The following is a 16,086-nucleotide window of genomic DNA, read 5'->3' as shown; positions in this document are numbered from 1 at the left end:
GGAAAGCAACTGATGATACCCCGATCTGCATTTTAGTCATTTGCTGTAATAGAAGGAGACATGGGGCATTCGTGTTGTCCTGGAGCTCTCTCTAGAGCAGGGTAGATTTTTAAGGCTTTGGGACTTTAATAAGTTTAAAGAGTTTTAGAATTGCTTCAGCATGTTTCTTTCCAGTTTTCTAAGTACAGCTCCGCTGTGGATATGATGACTCTAGGAGGCGCTTTTCACTTGTGTGGTTACTTCTAAAGGCAAGGTGACATAAGCAATCTCAATATAAAATATACTTTTACCAGTGCTGCTGTGTGCACTTTGCATTGGAGTTCTTCTAGTACAATTATTCCAACGACAGAAAATCATCTTCATTATAGAACAGCTGATTGTATGGGTGTAAAGAAGGTCTTCAGACCAGCGTAAGAATAGGAAATCCTTGAGGATTGACATAGAAGTTTAGGAAATGTTCTGAGACCCTCATATGAGCTATATTTCTCTCTATTACTGTGTAGTGTTAAATGCAAAATTAGTGTTGCTAAGCCTGTAACTACCTTTTTACAAGAAGATTCATGTATAGATATGGTACTGAAAATGTGTGCCAAAGGTTTTATACGAGTAAATTCACTGAAAGTTCTTAATTGTTGAAAGTTCTCTGTTGAAATTGATCAGATATAGTGGAGGAGCTATAGTTGGTTGGCTTATTCTGAAGCTCTGTAGCAAAGAGCTTTGTGTTTTGTTTTGTGTTTTTTTTTTTTTTATTTATTTTTAATTTTTGTTAAGAGATAGTTGGCTGGAAAACATTCATAAACCATTTCATAAATATTTTCTGATTAAAGAAGAGAGACGCAGATCTTTTTGCCTAAGCCGCCTTTAACAGAATACTCTCCAAGGACCTTTGTAAATACCTTGCCTCATAACTATCTACTTAATTATTCAATGGAATGCTCTTGAGAACGTATGTATTCATTTCACAGAAGTCCTTTCTTGAGGGCAAAAGTGACTTTTTTCAAAGAATGATTTTCCAGATTTTTTTCTTCCACGTAATGTCCCCGTAAGTGTTTCCACAACATAAGTGCTCCCTTCACTGTTCTGAACAGAAAAACGTGCTGTTTGGTAATCTGCAGATACCATTTTCCTGAGGTATTGCTCAATCAGAGTTTCAAGTTACAGGAATAATTTTAAGTAGATTTTTCTAAGTATGTGTGCAGGGAAGGGCTAACAGAAACACTAGGCTTAATGCATAATCTGGAGGATTTTCTATCAAAAATGATACAAAGCAGTGACACAGTTCTTCTGTAATCTAGCAAGCACGTATGGATATATCTGCATTTCAAATCCAAACAATATTCACAAATACGTATGCAACAGGCTAGCGCTGTGTTGAGATTTGCATTATATACAGAGGCCATCCAGGACTGATCAGATCTCCAGTTTCCCTGTAGTGGTGTAGCAGACTCTATAGGAATGCTGCAAACCTCTTTAGAACAGCTCTTTTAAAAGGATTTTATAGAAGTGATTCACTTGGTCATAATTCTCTATAAATTGTGACTGATGAGGGGAAATGACATAGCTTGGGATAGCTGGTAACATTTCTGCCCTAGCTACCCATCCTGCGTACAGATGCCACTGAACTGCTGCATTTATACATTAAAATAAAATGCTTTTACTTTTGGTTTGCTATAAATCATCATGTCGTAAACTACTAGCAAACCATTTATCCCTGGATTAACTGTCCTTGTACCAGGAATAGAACAAGCTGCTGCAGAGATCTACCTTGTGTAGCACCCAAGCTTCCTGCTAGTGATTGGGACTTCTAAAAACAGTTTAACATTGTTAACCTTAAAGACATAATAGTAGAGCACCAGGCTGAAAAATGTACTACAATTCCAGCTTCTCCAAGAACTGGGGAATTGATGCCTGGCAGTCATCGTGCAGGGCTGCAGAGAAGTATATTTCAAATCGAGTGCTGGTGAGGCAAATGTGAGTGGTTGGTGTTCTCTTCTAGGCCATCCCATACCAGTTGCTTTTATGCTGGAATTTTTTATGCTTCTGTCATGAGTGACCCTGTTGTGTGTAGATACTTACTGGCCTGTCCTGGCTCCTGCCCTGGAGCGTGTCCAGAGAAGAGGTAGGAAGCTGGTGAAGGGTCTGGAACACAAGACTTAGGAGAAACAGCTGAGGGAACTGGGGTTGTCTGGCTTGGAGAAGAGGAGGCTCAGGGGAGACCTTATTGCTCTCTACAACTACCTGAAAGGAAGATAACCAGTGATAGGACTAGAGGGAATGACCTCAAGTTGCACCAGGGGAGGTTCAGGTTGGAAATGAGGAGACATCTGTCTGGATTTGCCCAAATGAGATGAAAGGATAAAGCTTTAGCTTAAAATAAATGTTCTCCCTTGTAAATCTAAGCAGTAAGTGACTCACTGGGGACATATTACTGGGGATTTCCTGAAACTGTCAGCTCCTTGTTGGAAATAGAGTCTTTGGATGAAGCATTTATACATCTAAATGACACACACATGATATGTGGATGCTAGATTTCTTACTGAATTTAGCTTTTGGATTCTGTTTTGCGTGATTAATGTTTCATTTGTCTGCTCTTGTTCTTGACATAGGTGATCATTTCCTTTTCTGGTTCTTTTGGATGTCTCTGAAAAGCTGATGCTAAGTTTTCAGCGAGGCCACCAATTGTACTAAGCTGAGCAATGAGAGAAATCAGTAGTGTGGTTAACCTGCTTTTCTTTATATCCTTTGTGTTGATAATTTATAGTATGCCAGATTTTCAGTGTGGCACATATTTCTATATCCGTATCCCACAAAAGATTTGAGCAAAAGTTGAAGGGTTTGGCAGTTGGGTGTGAGAAAATGGAAAGACTGTGTGAAAACTTCTTAGCCTTTGGAAATTCCTGATTGTTGTGGTTTAGCCCGGCTGGCAGTCAAACACCACACAGCCGTTCGCTCACCCTCCCCCCTCCCTCTCCGGGATGGGGGAGAGAAACGGGAAAGTGAAGCCTGTGAGTTGAGATAAAGACAGTTTATTAAGACAGGGAAAAGAATAACAACAATAATAATAATAATAATAGTATTAATAGTAATAATGTGTACGAAATAAGTGATGCACAATGCAATTGCTCACCACCCGTTGACCGATGCCCAGCCTATCCCCGAGCAGCCGGCCACCCCTCCACCCCGGCTAGCCACCCCTATATATTGTTCAGCATGACGTCAGATGGTATGGAATACCCCTTTGGCCAGTTTGGGTCAGCTGTCCTGGGTCTGTCCCCTCCCAGCTTCTGCTGCATCCCTAGCCTGCTCGCTAGCAGGACAGAGAGAGGCTGAAAAGTCCTTGGCTTGGTGTAAGCACTGCTCTACAACAATTAAAACATCAGCATGTTATCAGCGCTCTTCTCATTCTAATCCAAAACATAGCACCCTGCCAGCTACTAGGAGGAAAATTAACTCTGTCCTAACTGAAACCAGGACACTGATGGAGAAAGATTTCTTTTCAACCAAGTGCAAGGGTGGAAGTATTTTTGAGTAACTTCAGTCATTTGTCCTTTATCCCAGTATTCTGCAGTTCTTCTACCATGCTTCTGCTTCCAGTTGTCAGTGACAGCAGAAAATGGATCAGTGGATGGAGGACGAAGTAGTTTTATCTACTCAATCTGCCTGTTATTTGCTGACAGAAAGTTCTGATGCTCTGTCTTTTCTATAACAATCTTCTGACTAAAATGTAATCTCCTTAACGTGTGAATGAGCAGTGACCTTTTAAACTGTTTTGAATTGCCATAATAATTAAATTTGAAAAGTCGGAAGCAAAGCACACATACATCTGGAATTTTAGCTTCATATGCTGGTCTTTTTAGTTTTAGAAGTTTAAATGCTGCTGTGTGCTATATCCTAAGAATTAGTCATGAATTATAATATGACTAATTCATATTCATGATTTTTCCTCTATACAGGCTTGCTTCTTAGTGTTTTCTCTTTATTTGATACAGGAAAGACCTTAAGCTATTGGTGTTTCAGTCCTGGATATAGCATGCATGATCTTGTTCGACAAGGAGTCAGGACGATTATCCTTACCAGTGGGACTCTTTCCCCACTCTCCTCATTTACAATGGAAATGCAAATGTAAGTACCTAGGTGTGTGAACAGTTACAGTACTGAAAATGTATCATTTGAACTCATGATTTTTTGTTGTATCTCAGGATTTCTGAGTGTTCTGGACTGGTAGCTAGTGGAGAATCATAGAGTGAGTATGACTTGGGTTTTGTTTTCCTGTTTCTTCAGCCCTTTTCCTGTTAGCTTGGAGAATCCTCATGTTATTGATAAACACCAGCTCTGGGTTGGAATCATTCCCAAAGGACCTGATGGAGCCGTGCTCACTTCTACTTATGAAAGGAGGTAAAGCAGGATTCCACATAGAAGTTCACTGGGGTCATGGGTTCTTACATTTTGGGTCCTTGAAGGAAGACTCTAGTGAAATTAGTGATCTCTGTAGTTGTTTTCTTGGATAAGCACTGTGCTGAATAACAACACCATTTAACCACTACTGTAGCAAGTTTAGAAGTGGAAGGCTTGAAGAGATTGAGTGTCAGGGCACTGAGTGCACTAAGAGTCCTTAATGGCCCTGATCAGCCTTGAGGGGCCTCCGCCCACAGATCAAGAGTGGAGCGTGGGCTCAGGAGTTCCACTAAAGTTCAGGCCAATGCCTTCAGTCCATGCCCACACTGCTGTAGAACTATGTCTCCAGCTCTGTCATAACCACACCTGGCTGTCAGCCCCATTGATCTGACCCTGACTTGCTGATTGACTTCCTGACCTTGTCCTTCTTGTCACTGTGGACCTTCCTCACCATCACTGGACTGTGACACTTAATGTCATTGGACCTGATCTTAATTAACCTGACCTTAATGTCATTGGACCTGATCCTGGTTTACGGACTTCCATTCCTGGCTTGACCTTGGACCTTCCCCATCGCCATGACTTTGCCTGATGATCTGGACTTGAGCCTGACTACTCCATCTGAGTCTTTCCTGCCAAAGGAAAGTTAGGCCCTGCCAAACTAACTAACTAACCTAAACAAAACTAATCACCTTCATTCCTGTTACGGAGCAGCCCACGCTTGCTGACATGGAGCCCCATGCTAAATTTATTTGCTGAAAGCTTAATTGACTTGAAAAATGGCTGGCCTTTGCAACAACTATTTTTGTATTTAAAGTTTGTTGTCATGATCAGTCTCCACCTCTGCAGTGCCTTCTTAAGAAAAACGTATCCAAATTGTTGTCAAGCTTTTCATAATTTTCTCTCTCTTTTCTCTGGGCTTTCATCATTTTGTCCACGTCTTTCTTTTCTTCATAATAAACTGCTTCTTCTTCTGCAGCTTTTGCTTTTTCCATAAAAGAAATAAGAATGCTGCCAGCGAGGAATGCCAGAGCATATAAGTTCATTGTATATTGACTTCTATTCCATAATGTAATGATCTCATTGGTATCTCAGCATATCATTTTAAGATGTAGTTTCATGCTTTGTTGCACATAGCAGATGGTTCTGTGCTCTGACGTTACTAAAGAGCGGCATGGCCTTTGAGTCAGTACTGTGTTTAGGGTTGTCATCCTTCTATAGTACTTTGAAATGAGGATAGCTCCTTCCATGTGATATACGTGTTCTTCCATTTAATTTTCTTCCTATTTTTTTAAGTTGTCACATTCTTAAATCTCTTTCAGTTTCGACGTTATATCTAAAGCTCTGCCTGAGAATTCTGTAATTTTGCCAGCTGCAGGCCTGACTTGCTCTTTTTCAGCAGTATAGAGAGATCCAAAAATGAATCTAAAAAAGTTTTTACTGCAAAAAAGGGAAAAATCCCAAATGTTCCGCAGAAGTGGAAAGGGACTCAACAATTGTAACTGATTTTCACAGAGAAGCAGCAGCAGTCTGGAAAACCCTCAGACTGTCTTTTTAATTTTCAGAATGTTAGCATGACGTTTCATTTAATTTGCTGACGATACTGTCTCTTGAGTAGGAATGGCTGGGGAATGCACAGTGTTAGGTGTGTCTTGACAGCTAGTGATATTGGTATTTACAGCTCTTGCAAACATAAATCTGTGGGTTTTTTTCCTTGCATATTTAAGTTTCCTGGGAAGAAAAAAAAGTATGAAGATCTACATGGAACTAAAAAGAAAGAAACGTAAAGGCATGAGGGAACAGGTGACATTTTAGTCAGCGCTGGAAGAAACAAATCCTACTCATTGTAGAGCAGTACATTTTTAATCAAATTAAGTGATTCACTCAGTAAACAACAACCATAGCAACCAAATTCACTCTTTTTGCCCCCCAAGCCTCACCACACCTAGTTCACCAATAATTGTTTTTAATAGTTGTAATGTTAGTCAGGCTTCAGAGCATCTACAGACTTTTCTGGCAGAACTTTCACTCCTAACGTTAGTATTAATCATAAAACTCATATGGCTGCATGTTTCTGCTTGTTACGTGTTGATAATATTGAAGCTTAGATCATCTTCAGTGCCAATGATAAGATTTATAGTAATAGCGTCATGTAGCCAGTATTACTAATACTGTGTGTTTGGCACGGGTGATTGGGAGTATGGATGTGCTGTTTTAGATGAATATCAGGAAGTTAATTTGCATAAAAAATGGAGAGGAGGAAATACAATGATGGTACTTGACTATTCTTGTTTGTAGGTTTTCAGAGGACTATTTATCTTCTCTGGGGAAAACAATTGGTAAGTGAGGTGTGTGGATTTCAGAAACAGACTGTTGTACAGCATTTTTAGAAAATTATTGGAGGGTGTCTGAAATGTTAAAGATCTGAAAATAGGTCCTGCTGTTGCATTTGAAAATACAGCAGGGAATGTTGTATCTCTTTGTCTAGGCTTTTGTTGTACTCATAACATGTTTTATCCCGTTAACGCTACACTTTAGAAAACCGGTAACACTAACTTTTGCAACAACAAAGTCTGAAGTTTATACCTTGACAACAAGGTTATTGAAATTATCTTTTTTTAAATTAACTTCTAATACACCAACTTTAATGTCAAGAAAGCAGAAATGATTTTGGAGAGAAGCCATGTTGTTGATCTAATTTTCTTGCACAGTCTGTGCTCTCTGTTCCAGGAGAAAACTGCTCTGAACTCTACGTTTCCCTATCTTGTTGCAGGTAATCTTGTGCGAGTTGTACCTCATGGACTGTTGGTGTTCTTCCCATCATATCCAGTCATGGATAAGAGCTTGGAATATTGGAGAGTATGTTAATTGTTGTCCGTTTATAGGTGACTTAGTTGCACACTTCAGACCATTTGTATTTATGCTATCTAACTATGCTCATTAAAAATTCTTTGTTAATAAGTAATTATTAGATCCAGAAAGTAAAAAGTCCGAGTAAGGAGGAGTAATACATTAGTACATTGTCTGATCTGGTCTCAGAGTTCATTTAATTTCACCACACTACTTTTTAGTAAACCTCCAAATTACAGTTTGTTCAAGTGTTTCAGCTTTTGAGAGGAAAAAAAATCCCAGAATGAATCTTTTTCTTTATTTTTAATTTGTAGCCATTGCAACTGTGATTTTTGTAACTGCTTTGTTCATGACTTGAGTGTCTCTAGTGAGATTTGACAGAACAGTTCTGCTTTATATGCTCCTTCTCCTTAAAAGTGAATGCTGGGACAAAGGTATCATGATAATAATTTTTTTAAAAGTGAATTTTTTTATTCATAACACAGGGTGGGTCTCTGAGGAGTCAGTGTTAGGAACTTGCAAGTTGGAATTAGAATTGTGTGTTTCTGCACCTATCTCCTCATATGTTTGGCAAGAGCAGAACAGATGGTGGGAGACATTTGTGATGACTGCACCTGACCGTTTCCTTTCCCATGGTCATTTCTGGTATACGTCTCCTTTCACATGAGCATTTCTAACATGTTCATTATCTGTTTAACAGAAGCATGATTTTGCTAAAAGAATAGAAGAAGTGAAACCAATATTTGTGGAACCCAAGCATAAAGGAAGCTTTGCAGAGGTTGGTAATTTGCATTACATACCTGTAACGTTTCCACAAGCTATTGTGATATTTAAATACCTTCTCTAACATGTGCTTAGGTGCTAACTGCATGTTCCTAGGATAAAATTAAAATGCTCCAAGTGCTTCTTTGGACTATAATTTTTCTATTCATCTTTTCTTTACTCTTTCACCTAATTGTGCAGGGTACAGTCTTCCTTTGAAATCCAGTGATGTATAACAGCAGCTAACATGCACATTTATTGAGTAATTGACATAGTAGAAAGCTGTCACTTCAGTAGCTGGCATCTTTGGTTTGTGGACCATTTCCTCCCACCTTGTCATGATTTGGATGTTTATCGAATTGTGCAGTACCTGTGTGATTAAGGATGCTTTTAAGTACCAGATTGGTACTAATGTTTGTGCAAGGGTTCTCTCCCCAGAGAAGGAGAGAAAGAGACCAGATATTTATTACCCTTGGGACAAATTTCTGAGAATTTTCCTTGCTCCATAAAATAAAAATAGTTTCTAAAGGTAAGAATTCAAAGTTAAATAAAAGTGGTTTAGTTTGGAAACACTAGAATACAGAACATTCTGGACAACTTCCTTTGCTAAAAAGATGGACACACAACTAAACAATGTAGCATAATGCAAAAATAGGAGTAGCACCAGAAGATGGTAGGTAGGATTTGTTCTGATTTTTCTCTGAACCAGTATTGAGGGTACCTCATGTATTTTGTCCTGTTAGTGAACTGTTAAAGGAGATTCTTGACCTAGATTGCTGTAGTCTATGGATTTTACCTCTCTAACCTCAGGGTCAACATTAATTTTATAGGCTGACTTTATTAAAATGCAGTTTCTTCCTTGGGATAAAAGGTTTATCTGCTTTTGTGGTCTCCGCTTGCTAGTGAATCATGTTCTGTTGAATATTATTTGAGATCCTGTCCTAACTTTCTAAATTATTGAAAATTCCACGCTTTTCCTGCTTTATTCTTGTTTATTGATAGCTGCTCTGTTTGGTTTTAAGAGTAAGTAATATCCTTGAATTGCATTCGTTGTCTGCCGATTTTATTCAGGGATTTGTAGAAGCACAGGGCAGTCCATAGTCTACCTTCCCATCAGAAGTATCTGATACCAGTCTTTTATGCATCCCCATCTGTATTCTAGATTTGACTGTAACATAAAGTTTTGATGACCAAATGGCTTCTCATATTTGCAATTAGTAAAAGTAAACAAAATGGTACTAAGCCAAGTTAATCATATTTTACATCTTGGTGGACAGGTCAAGTTTACCTAGTACAGGTTTCTTTTTATGCAGATGCAAATGTTAATACCATTTTTACTTAAACTACTTTATCTTTTAGGTAATGGATGCATACTATGATAAAATTGTCTGTCCTAAGTCCAACGGAGCTGCTTTTTTTGCAGTATGTCGGGGGAAGGTAATGTAATTGAGAATTTATTTTATCTGAGATCAGATTATGTAGTGGACAGGACATCATTTGGGATTTAAGAAGAACATTTGCATTATGTGACTGTAGTTATATGTGGGAAAAAAAAAAAAAAAGAGAAATGGGATGCCCTGAAGCCTTTTCAAATTTATGTCAAGTATATGTATGTTTTATTTCCTGTTCTTATCAAAGGGATACACCTCTGAGTTCTTTAAGGGGGGTGAGCATCACGATACGCTTCCTGTTGGCTGCTCACAGCAAAACTTGACTCATCAGATGAGAACAAGAGTTCAGGAGGAGGATTAGAAGAAACAACTGCAGTCAATCATGTTATAACAACACTGCTGACAACTAAAAAGTATTGCTCAATTTTAAAGATGGGATTTTTAGTATGTTCAGGTCCCCAGGGAATATTTGGTGACCTTTCATTTACATTTAACAGCGTTGGTAAGTTGATCTATGATACCAGTGGAAATATTTGCCAAGTCACAAATTACTCCCAGAGTCTTTTTGCTGCTGCCTGCTGTCTACCAAAAGAAACTTGACTCAACGTCTTTTGAACCCTCAGTCCTTTTCATCAAAGTAGCTGTTGGATCAATTAAGAAAAACTATTGTTCTTTTTGGCTGGGACTCTAGTAAATGGACTCTGTTGTCCTTCCAACAATACTATGTCACCCTCAGAGGAATGGAGTCTTTGGAGAGATCATGCTTTTCAGTAGTGCACAATTGAAGGATAGGCTATTTTGTTTATTGTAGACAAAGAGTTAATAGTATGACTTCAAAACTGGAAATATCAGAGAAGGTAAACTAAAAGAGCCATGTTGTCAAAAGCTACCTAAAATTAGCTCCCTTCTCAGCCATTGCTTCAAGATTCCCTTTGATGTTATTGCTCAGCTTCTATGTTGACAGTACGTTTTAGCTAACTTTTTCTGTTCTCGCTTTCCTAAAAGAAACCTAGAAAACCAGTCCTTTTTATATAGAGGAGATTCTAGGACAGTTGTTCTAGTTCTTTTACTAGTTTAGGGAATGTGATAAAATTGATAGCTCCAGATGGATGACAGTGCATGCTGTGCTTTCTCTTCTTGTTGATTGTGCTGGTTTAAGCAGACTAGAGTTGGTCGTTCTACCCCATCCATCCATGATACTATACTCTACCACAGCTGTTTATGCAGCATGGTAAATGAGATGGGAAAATAATTCAGCTGAAGAACAAACCAACTTTTTTTTTCCCAAAAATTATTTTTGACTGTTCAATTCTCTGATTTTGTTCACTGGTTTGCCAGCATAGCATGGGACATAAGCATGCACAAGGCCGTGAGTGACGACAACTCCTTGTACAGATGTAAGCAGCATATCTGGTGAATATGAAACTAGAATCTGGTGGTTTCTGAGCAGATTTCTGGTAACTTTCCATTACTGCTTTGAAATGATTCTGTTCATTTTTAATGTCAAAGAAGGTTAGCCATGTTCTTATTCCATCTTGTTAACAATTCAGGGAATGGAATGTTTAAACAGATGTATTAAGTGACATTTGAGACATCTTCTGAATATAGCTGTTTTGCTTATCCAGGAATAAGACATATTTCTTAATGGTATTGGCTGAGGTATAATTTGTCAGGGCTTCCTAGAGGAAAAAGCCAAGTTTAAAGTCCTGGTAATAAAAGCAAAACATCTGGTTGAACTATTCTTAATGCATTGCACTTGGCTAGGAATTTAATGTAATGGAGAAAAAGGGCCCGTAACTGCTGAACATCTCTGAAATGTCAATTCAAATCACGTTGGTAATTAAAAACGCTCTTTTCAGGCCAGTGAAGGCTTGGACTTCGCAGACATAAATGGGCGAGGAGTCATCATTACTGGGCTTCCATTTCCTCCTTGTATGGAGCCCAGAGTTGTTTTAAAGATGCAGTTCCTGGATGAAATGAAAAGAAGCTGTGTGGGTGCACAGGTAATAATGGGCAGTTCTTAACTGTTGGCTACTTGTAGGTTTGTTGTGTCTTTCTTTCTCCCTCTGTGGAACTTGGCTTATCCTTCCAGCCTTGTGGAACCATGAATATCAAAACAGTCAGACAACCCTGGGAGTCTGTCACAAGCATATTCACATTTTTCTGATAAGGGTTTCAAATTCTGTCTCCACTGACATGGTTGCAATCAAACAGAGGCTCCAAAAAATGGTGTAATTAAAATTTCAGTTGAAGTCTTTGCGTGCATGTCATCCGTGTAGCTTTCTGAGGGAATTGTTTCACCTAGAAAGAGGATGGGCAAGAAAAATTGCTTGTGCTGGCTGGTTTGTTTGTGGGTTAATTTTTCTGGTATTGTTTCAGGCATAAGAATGAATGGCATTATAAATTTAGTATATTATCCTGCAAGATAGCTCTTAAGTATTAAATAATATGGTCAGTCTATTGTAGTACAAAAGCTCTCAGTGCATCATATTCTAAATAGCTCCTTGAGTTGTATATTACTAGTTGAGTCTTCTGTGCCCCATAAGCCAGGTGTGATGTTTGAGGCAAAGTATTTGGCTTTCCTAAGATTTTAGAGATTGCTGGGAAGATCTTACTGATATTTTTTTTAGTGATTTAGAAAGAAATAATAACTGTACATCATGGAGAATGTTTCACCTGGTAAATAATGTTAATTCTTTTTCCCACCTATTGCAGTATTTATCTGGGCGTGAGTGGTACAATCAGCAAGCTTCCCGGGCTGTTAATCAGGCTATCGGCAGGGTCATCAGACATCGCCAGGACTTTGGTGCTATTTTCCTGTGTGACCACAGGTGAAACCTTGGCTCTAGAACATAAACATATGTCAATATCTTTGTAACCCAATGTGTGTTTGTAGATTGTATGTAAATGTGCTGACGTTACTGTTCGGAGAAGGCTACAGTTCATAAGTAGTTGAATGATTTTATTTAATGGGTAAGATGATTATTTTTTTAAAGTAGTTCAATTATTTGTTATCTTCTGCTCCCAAAATATACTGTCTTGGAGCTGCAGAAAGAGCTTAATGGTATTACTGCAAAACAAGCTAACTTGCTGAATTTATGTTTGTAAGTCTTTTAGAAGAAAAAAAATTCTCATGGCAAGAGTTAGAATTTCACCCCATGCTACTGGAAATCATGTGATTGCAACTTAAGTTTTACATTTTCTCCATCTCTCGTTTGAGAAGGCAGATACCAGAAGTACAGTTTTGGAGAGGAGGAGGAGGAAAATATGGAAAGATTACATTGCTGAAACAACAATTCTTCAATTGATAGCCTTCAGTGTTGAGGCCTGACGGGGAATACTGAGCCTGTCACAGTTCAGCACTACTGTTGCACGGTTAAGGACTTTATGGGCAAAAGATATGAACTGGGTCATTGCATAGTACCTGGTATCAACAAAGCCCTTTTCTCCTGAGTGCAGACATTGTTCCACTATATTTACTTCACTGTTTCAATCCTTTTTGTCTTGCTGCTCCTCTCTTGTCCTTTTGGACCATGATCTAGAATTTGTTTAATTCATTTAGGCCATCTGGCAAATAATTCTCTCCTTTTCTAATCCTACACAGGTTCACAACCAGCGATGTAAGAGGCAAGCTGCCTTCATGGGTCCGCCCTTATGTGAATGTTTATGACAACTTTGGGCATGCAGTCAGAAGCGTCTCCATGTTCTTCCGTGTTGCTCAAGAAATTGCAAGTATCTTTACCAAAAAATCCATTATTTTTTTTTACTGTTGGAAACTGGGAATTCTAAGATGTGAGATACGTGAAGGAGTCACTTGTTACTGCTAAACAACCTTTCTTTGGGGCATCATCTTGCATTGGAAGCTTTACGGGAAAGGAGGTATGGCTTATCTTCCTCCAAGAATGAGCTGTGACAGGATATGTGGTCATGCTGCACAACTCATCAAGTTAGATCACAAAAAAAAACTTCCTTTTCCAGTCCCTCCTGAATAAACAGTGCCTTCACTGGATGGCATACAAGTACCAAAACTGATTTTAGCATCAAAAAAAATTCTCACCTACTGGGAGAAGGCATATATGTGAAAGAATTAAGGGTCTGACAACCCTTAAATTTAGATCTAAGCTGACTGGTGTAAAGAGTGAGACAAACTCAGCAGTTATTAGACTTCATCACTGGGTCGTCTTAACTATTATGATTTCTCTCTTAGCATTAAGAAGCTCTCCTTCTCAGTAGTAGTTCCTTGACATAAATAGTGATCCTTGTAAAAAGGCTTTCTAATGCACTGGAGAAAGGCATAGCCAGAAATGGGCTGGAAGCCAGAACAGGGAATTCTTTGTTCCCCAAATGGAGACTAAGACTAAAATAAACATTTAAATTTTCACAACAGACTTGGATGATTTCCTGGAAGATGCTTTAGGCAAATGAAATGTTGTTCAAAATAATAAATTACAGATTAAGGATTTTGGATGAGTTGATCTTCTCCGATCATAAACAGGAGTCTTGTGGTATGTAAAAACTACAACCCAATGTGCGTTGCCAGAAGGAGCCGTGTTACAGGAGTAGTGTTAAGAAGCTATTGTTCTTCAACAGTGGCACAACCCCTTTTCTGTTACAAGTCACTTAGCACTAAGCCTGCTTGCTATACTTCATCTGTGTGCATCACCTTGTAGTTATTTGATCCTGTCATCAAAAACATAAAACCAGAATGCTTAAAAAGTCTTGACAGTGAGATTGTTGGGAAAAATGAGATGCCTTCAGGTTGTTGCAGGGATTTTTGGTTGCAAAGGAAGTGGAGTGGAAGAGTAGCTTTTGCCTATTGTAATGTTTTGTAAACTGCTTGCAGATGCCCCCACCCCTGCCACAATGTGTTTCTGGCTCTGCTGATGCTCAGAGTGAAAATGATCTAGCACCATCTACTTCATCAGAGCAGATCCTCTCCCTGGAAAAAGCCAAAAATTTGGATGACCATGTTCCCAGTTTGAAGAGGAAAAGAATAGGTAGGTTTGAGTCCTCACAAATGCACTTTTTTTGTTCTTGTTTTAAGACAAACAGAAGAAAAAAGAAAAGGAGGAGCAAGGGACTAGAAACTGGAATGGGAGACAAAGCAAGGAGGGCTCAAAGACCAATGTATAAATCTGATCAGAAGGGATATAGCTTGGCATTAGGAAAAAGGGGAACCAATTGCAACTACAGAGCAGAGAGGCTGATGTGCCCTGAGTAGGCATCGTGCAGAAGAGGAGGAGTTTATTGGAGTATCATAGATACTTTTAAAAATAAAAACTGGAGAACTGTTCTGACTGACTTTCATATGACCTTCCGACCTGTTGTTTAAATGACTCTTACACAGTGATCTGGCTAAGAAAATAGAAAGAGGGTGTTGGCCTTGAAGGAAAACAGTATTTCAAAATTTGTGGTAAGCTAATGCAAAAATAATAGTCTTTCTCACATCAGATATTCGTTCAGAATGTTCCACTCTGTTTTGCTCCCTGTTTCTGAATAGAACAATGAAGTTTTGTTTAAACCTGTGGTTTCAAAACAGTTATGACTGTGAGATTGAGTGTGAGATTTCACATTACATCCAAGCCAAATATGACTGCAGATTGTCATTGAAAAGGAGTTACCTTGGCCACCACCTTTTTCTCCCTCAATTTCCAACACTGCACCTATGCTTCTTCCCTTAAGTTGAATCCATCTGTTGTGCAATTGCAGAGCAAGTCAGATGAGCTTGCTGAACAATTTACCTTTCATCCACACAACTGGTAGACCCATCTCAAAATATAAGCTAGAATATGTGATTGTAGTTAAAGGGGGAAAAAAGCTGCTTTCCTTCTTTCAGTATGGGTTTTCAGTTGCACCGCTTAGCTGTAACACCAAACTGTGGATTGCTACATAAGATTTTGAGGCATTGTTACAGCAAAGAAAATGTCAGAGATAACATGAAAAAGCTTATTTGTCATCTGTGTTATGCAGTAATGCCAGTAAGTGGAGATGGAGCATCTAGCCTGTGCATGGAATATGAAGAAAAATTGTTCTCACCTAGAAAGCAACGTCTTGGGCTCTTGGATGCCTTGGAGCGCAATGAGAAGAGCAATGAAGCTGCAGAGGAGGAAAGTGGCTTGCCAGGAGAGGAAGAGGTAATGACCATGCTGTAGCAAAATACTTAATTATAAGTAAAAATTGTGGGCTCTAAAGCAAAATGAATTTGGTATTAATGTAAGTGCCAGTTCAACCCACTTTTAAGAAAAATTCAATATAATCAGCACTAGAAGCTGCAAGTTCTTATAATTAAGCTTAATCAGTTTCCTTGCCACATTCAACTGGAGGACCAACAAGTACACACTTGTACTGTGCTCCATAACTGCTGACCATGTAGATTCCTGGAAGTTAACCATGCTCTCTGGAGAGCAAAGAGCCCTCAAAGAAAAGGTTGGTAAATATGCAGTTCCACCTGGGTGAAATCTGTGTCAGTACTTGGTGTGTGACCAGATACTGAATTGAAAAAAAAAAAAAAAAAAAAAGGGGGGGGGTGTTTATGTACGAGTACTCGTACTTTCAGATGACTATCTTTTATTTGTCTCAGAAAATGAGTATTGCAGACTTGTGGAGTTTCTTTTCAAAATGAGAAATCTATTACTGAAGTAAGATGAAGAAAACGTCTGCACTGTTCAATTTCTTTCCTCTTGGATTG

At 38.8% G+C, this 16,086-nt stretch overlaps 1 protein-coding gene across 7 annotated transcripts in view; it reads left to right on the top strand.

Moving 5' to 3' along the window:
- The window catches only part of RTEL1 (regulator of telomere elongation helicase 1), a 47,486-nt gene that overhangs the window by 14,955 nt on the left and 16,445 nt on the right, over nt 1-16,086 (top strand). For all 7 annotated transcript variants that reach the window (XM_040575379.1, XM_040575378.1, XM_040575382.1 and 4 more), the window contains exons 17-27: nt 3,990-4,122; nt 4,282-4,395; nt 6,694-6,734; nt 7,169-7,254; nt 7,946-8,023; nt 9,367-9,444; nt 11,258-11,401; nt 12,114-12,229; nt 13,003-13,126; nt 14,242-14,395; nt 15,369-15,532. In XM_040575379.1, coding sequence (XP_040431313.1) covers nt 3,990-4,122; nt 4,282-4,395; nt 6,694-6,734; nt 7,169-7,254; nt 7,946-8,023; nt 9,367-9,444; nt 11,258-11,401; nt 12,114-12,229; nt 13,003-13,126; nt 14,242-14,395; nt 15,369-15,532 — 1,232 coding nt within the window. The remainder of the gene's footprint in view (nt 1-3,989; nt 4,123-4,281; nt 4,396-6,693; nt 6,735-7,168; nt 7,255-7,945; nt 8,024-9,366; nt 9,445-11,257; nt 11,402-12,113; nt 12,230-13,002; nt 13,127-14,241; nt 14,396-15,368; nt 15,533-16,086) is intronic.

The sequence above is a fragment of the Cygnus olor genome, chromosome 16 (genome assembly GCF_009769625.2).
Source record: "Cygnus olor isolate bCygOlo1 chromosome 16, bCygOlo1.pri.v2, whole genome shotgun sequence".
NCBI classification, from domain to species: Eukaryota; Metazoa; Chordata; class Aves; order Anseriformes; family Anatidae; genus Cygnus; species Cygnus olor.
Note: the sequence above shows the minus strand (reverse complement) of the source record. Positions and strands in the feature narration are given on the sequence as shown.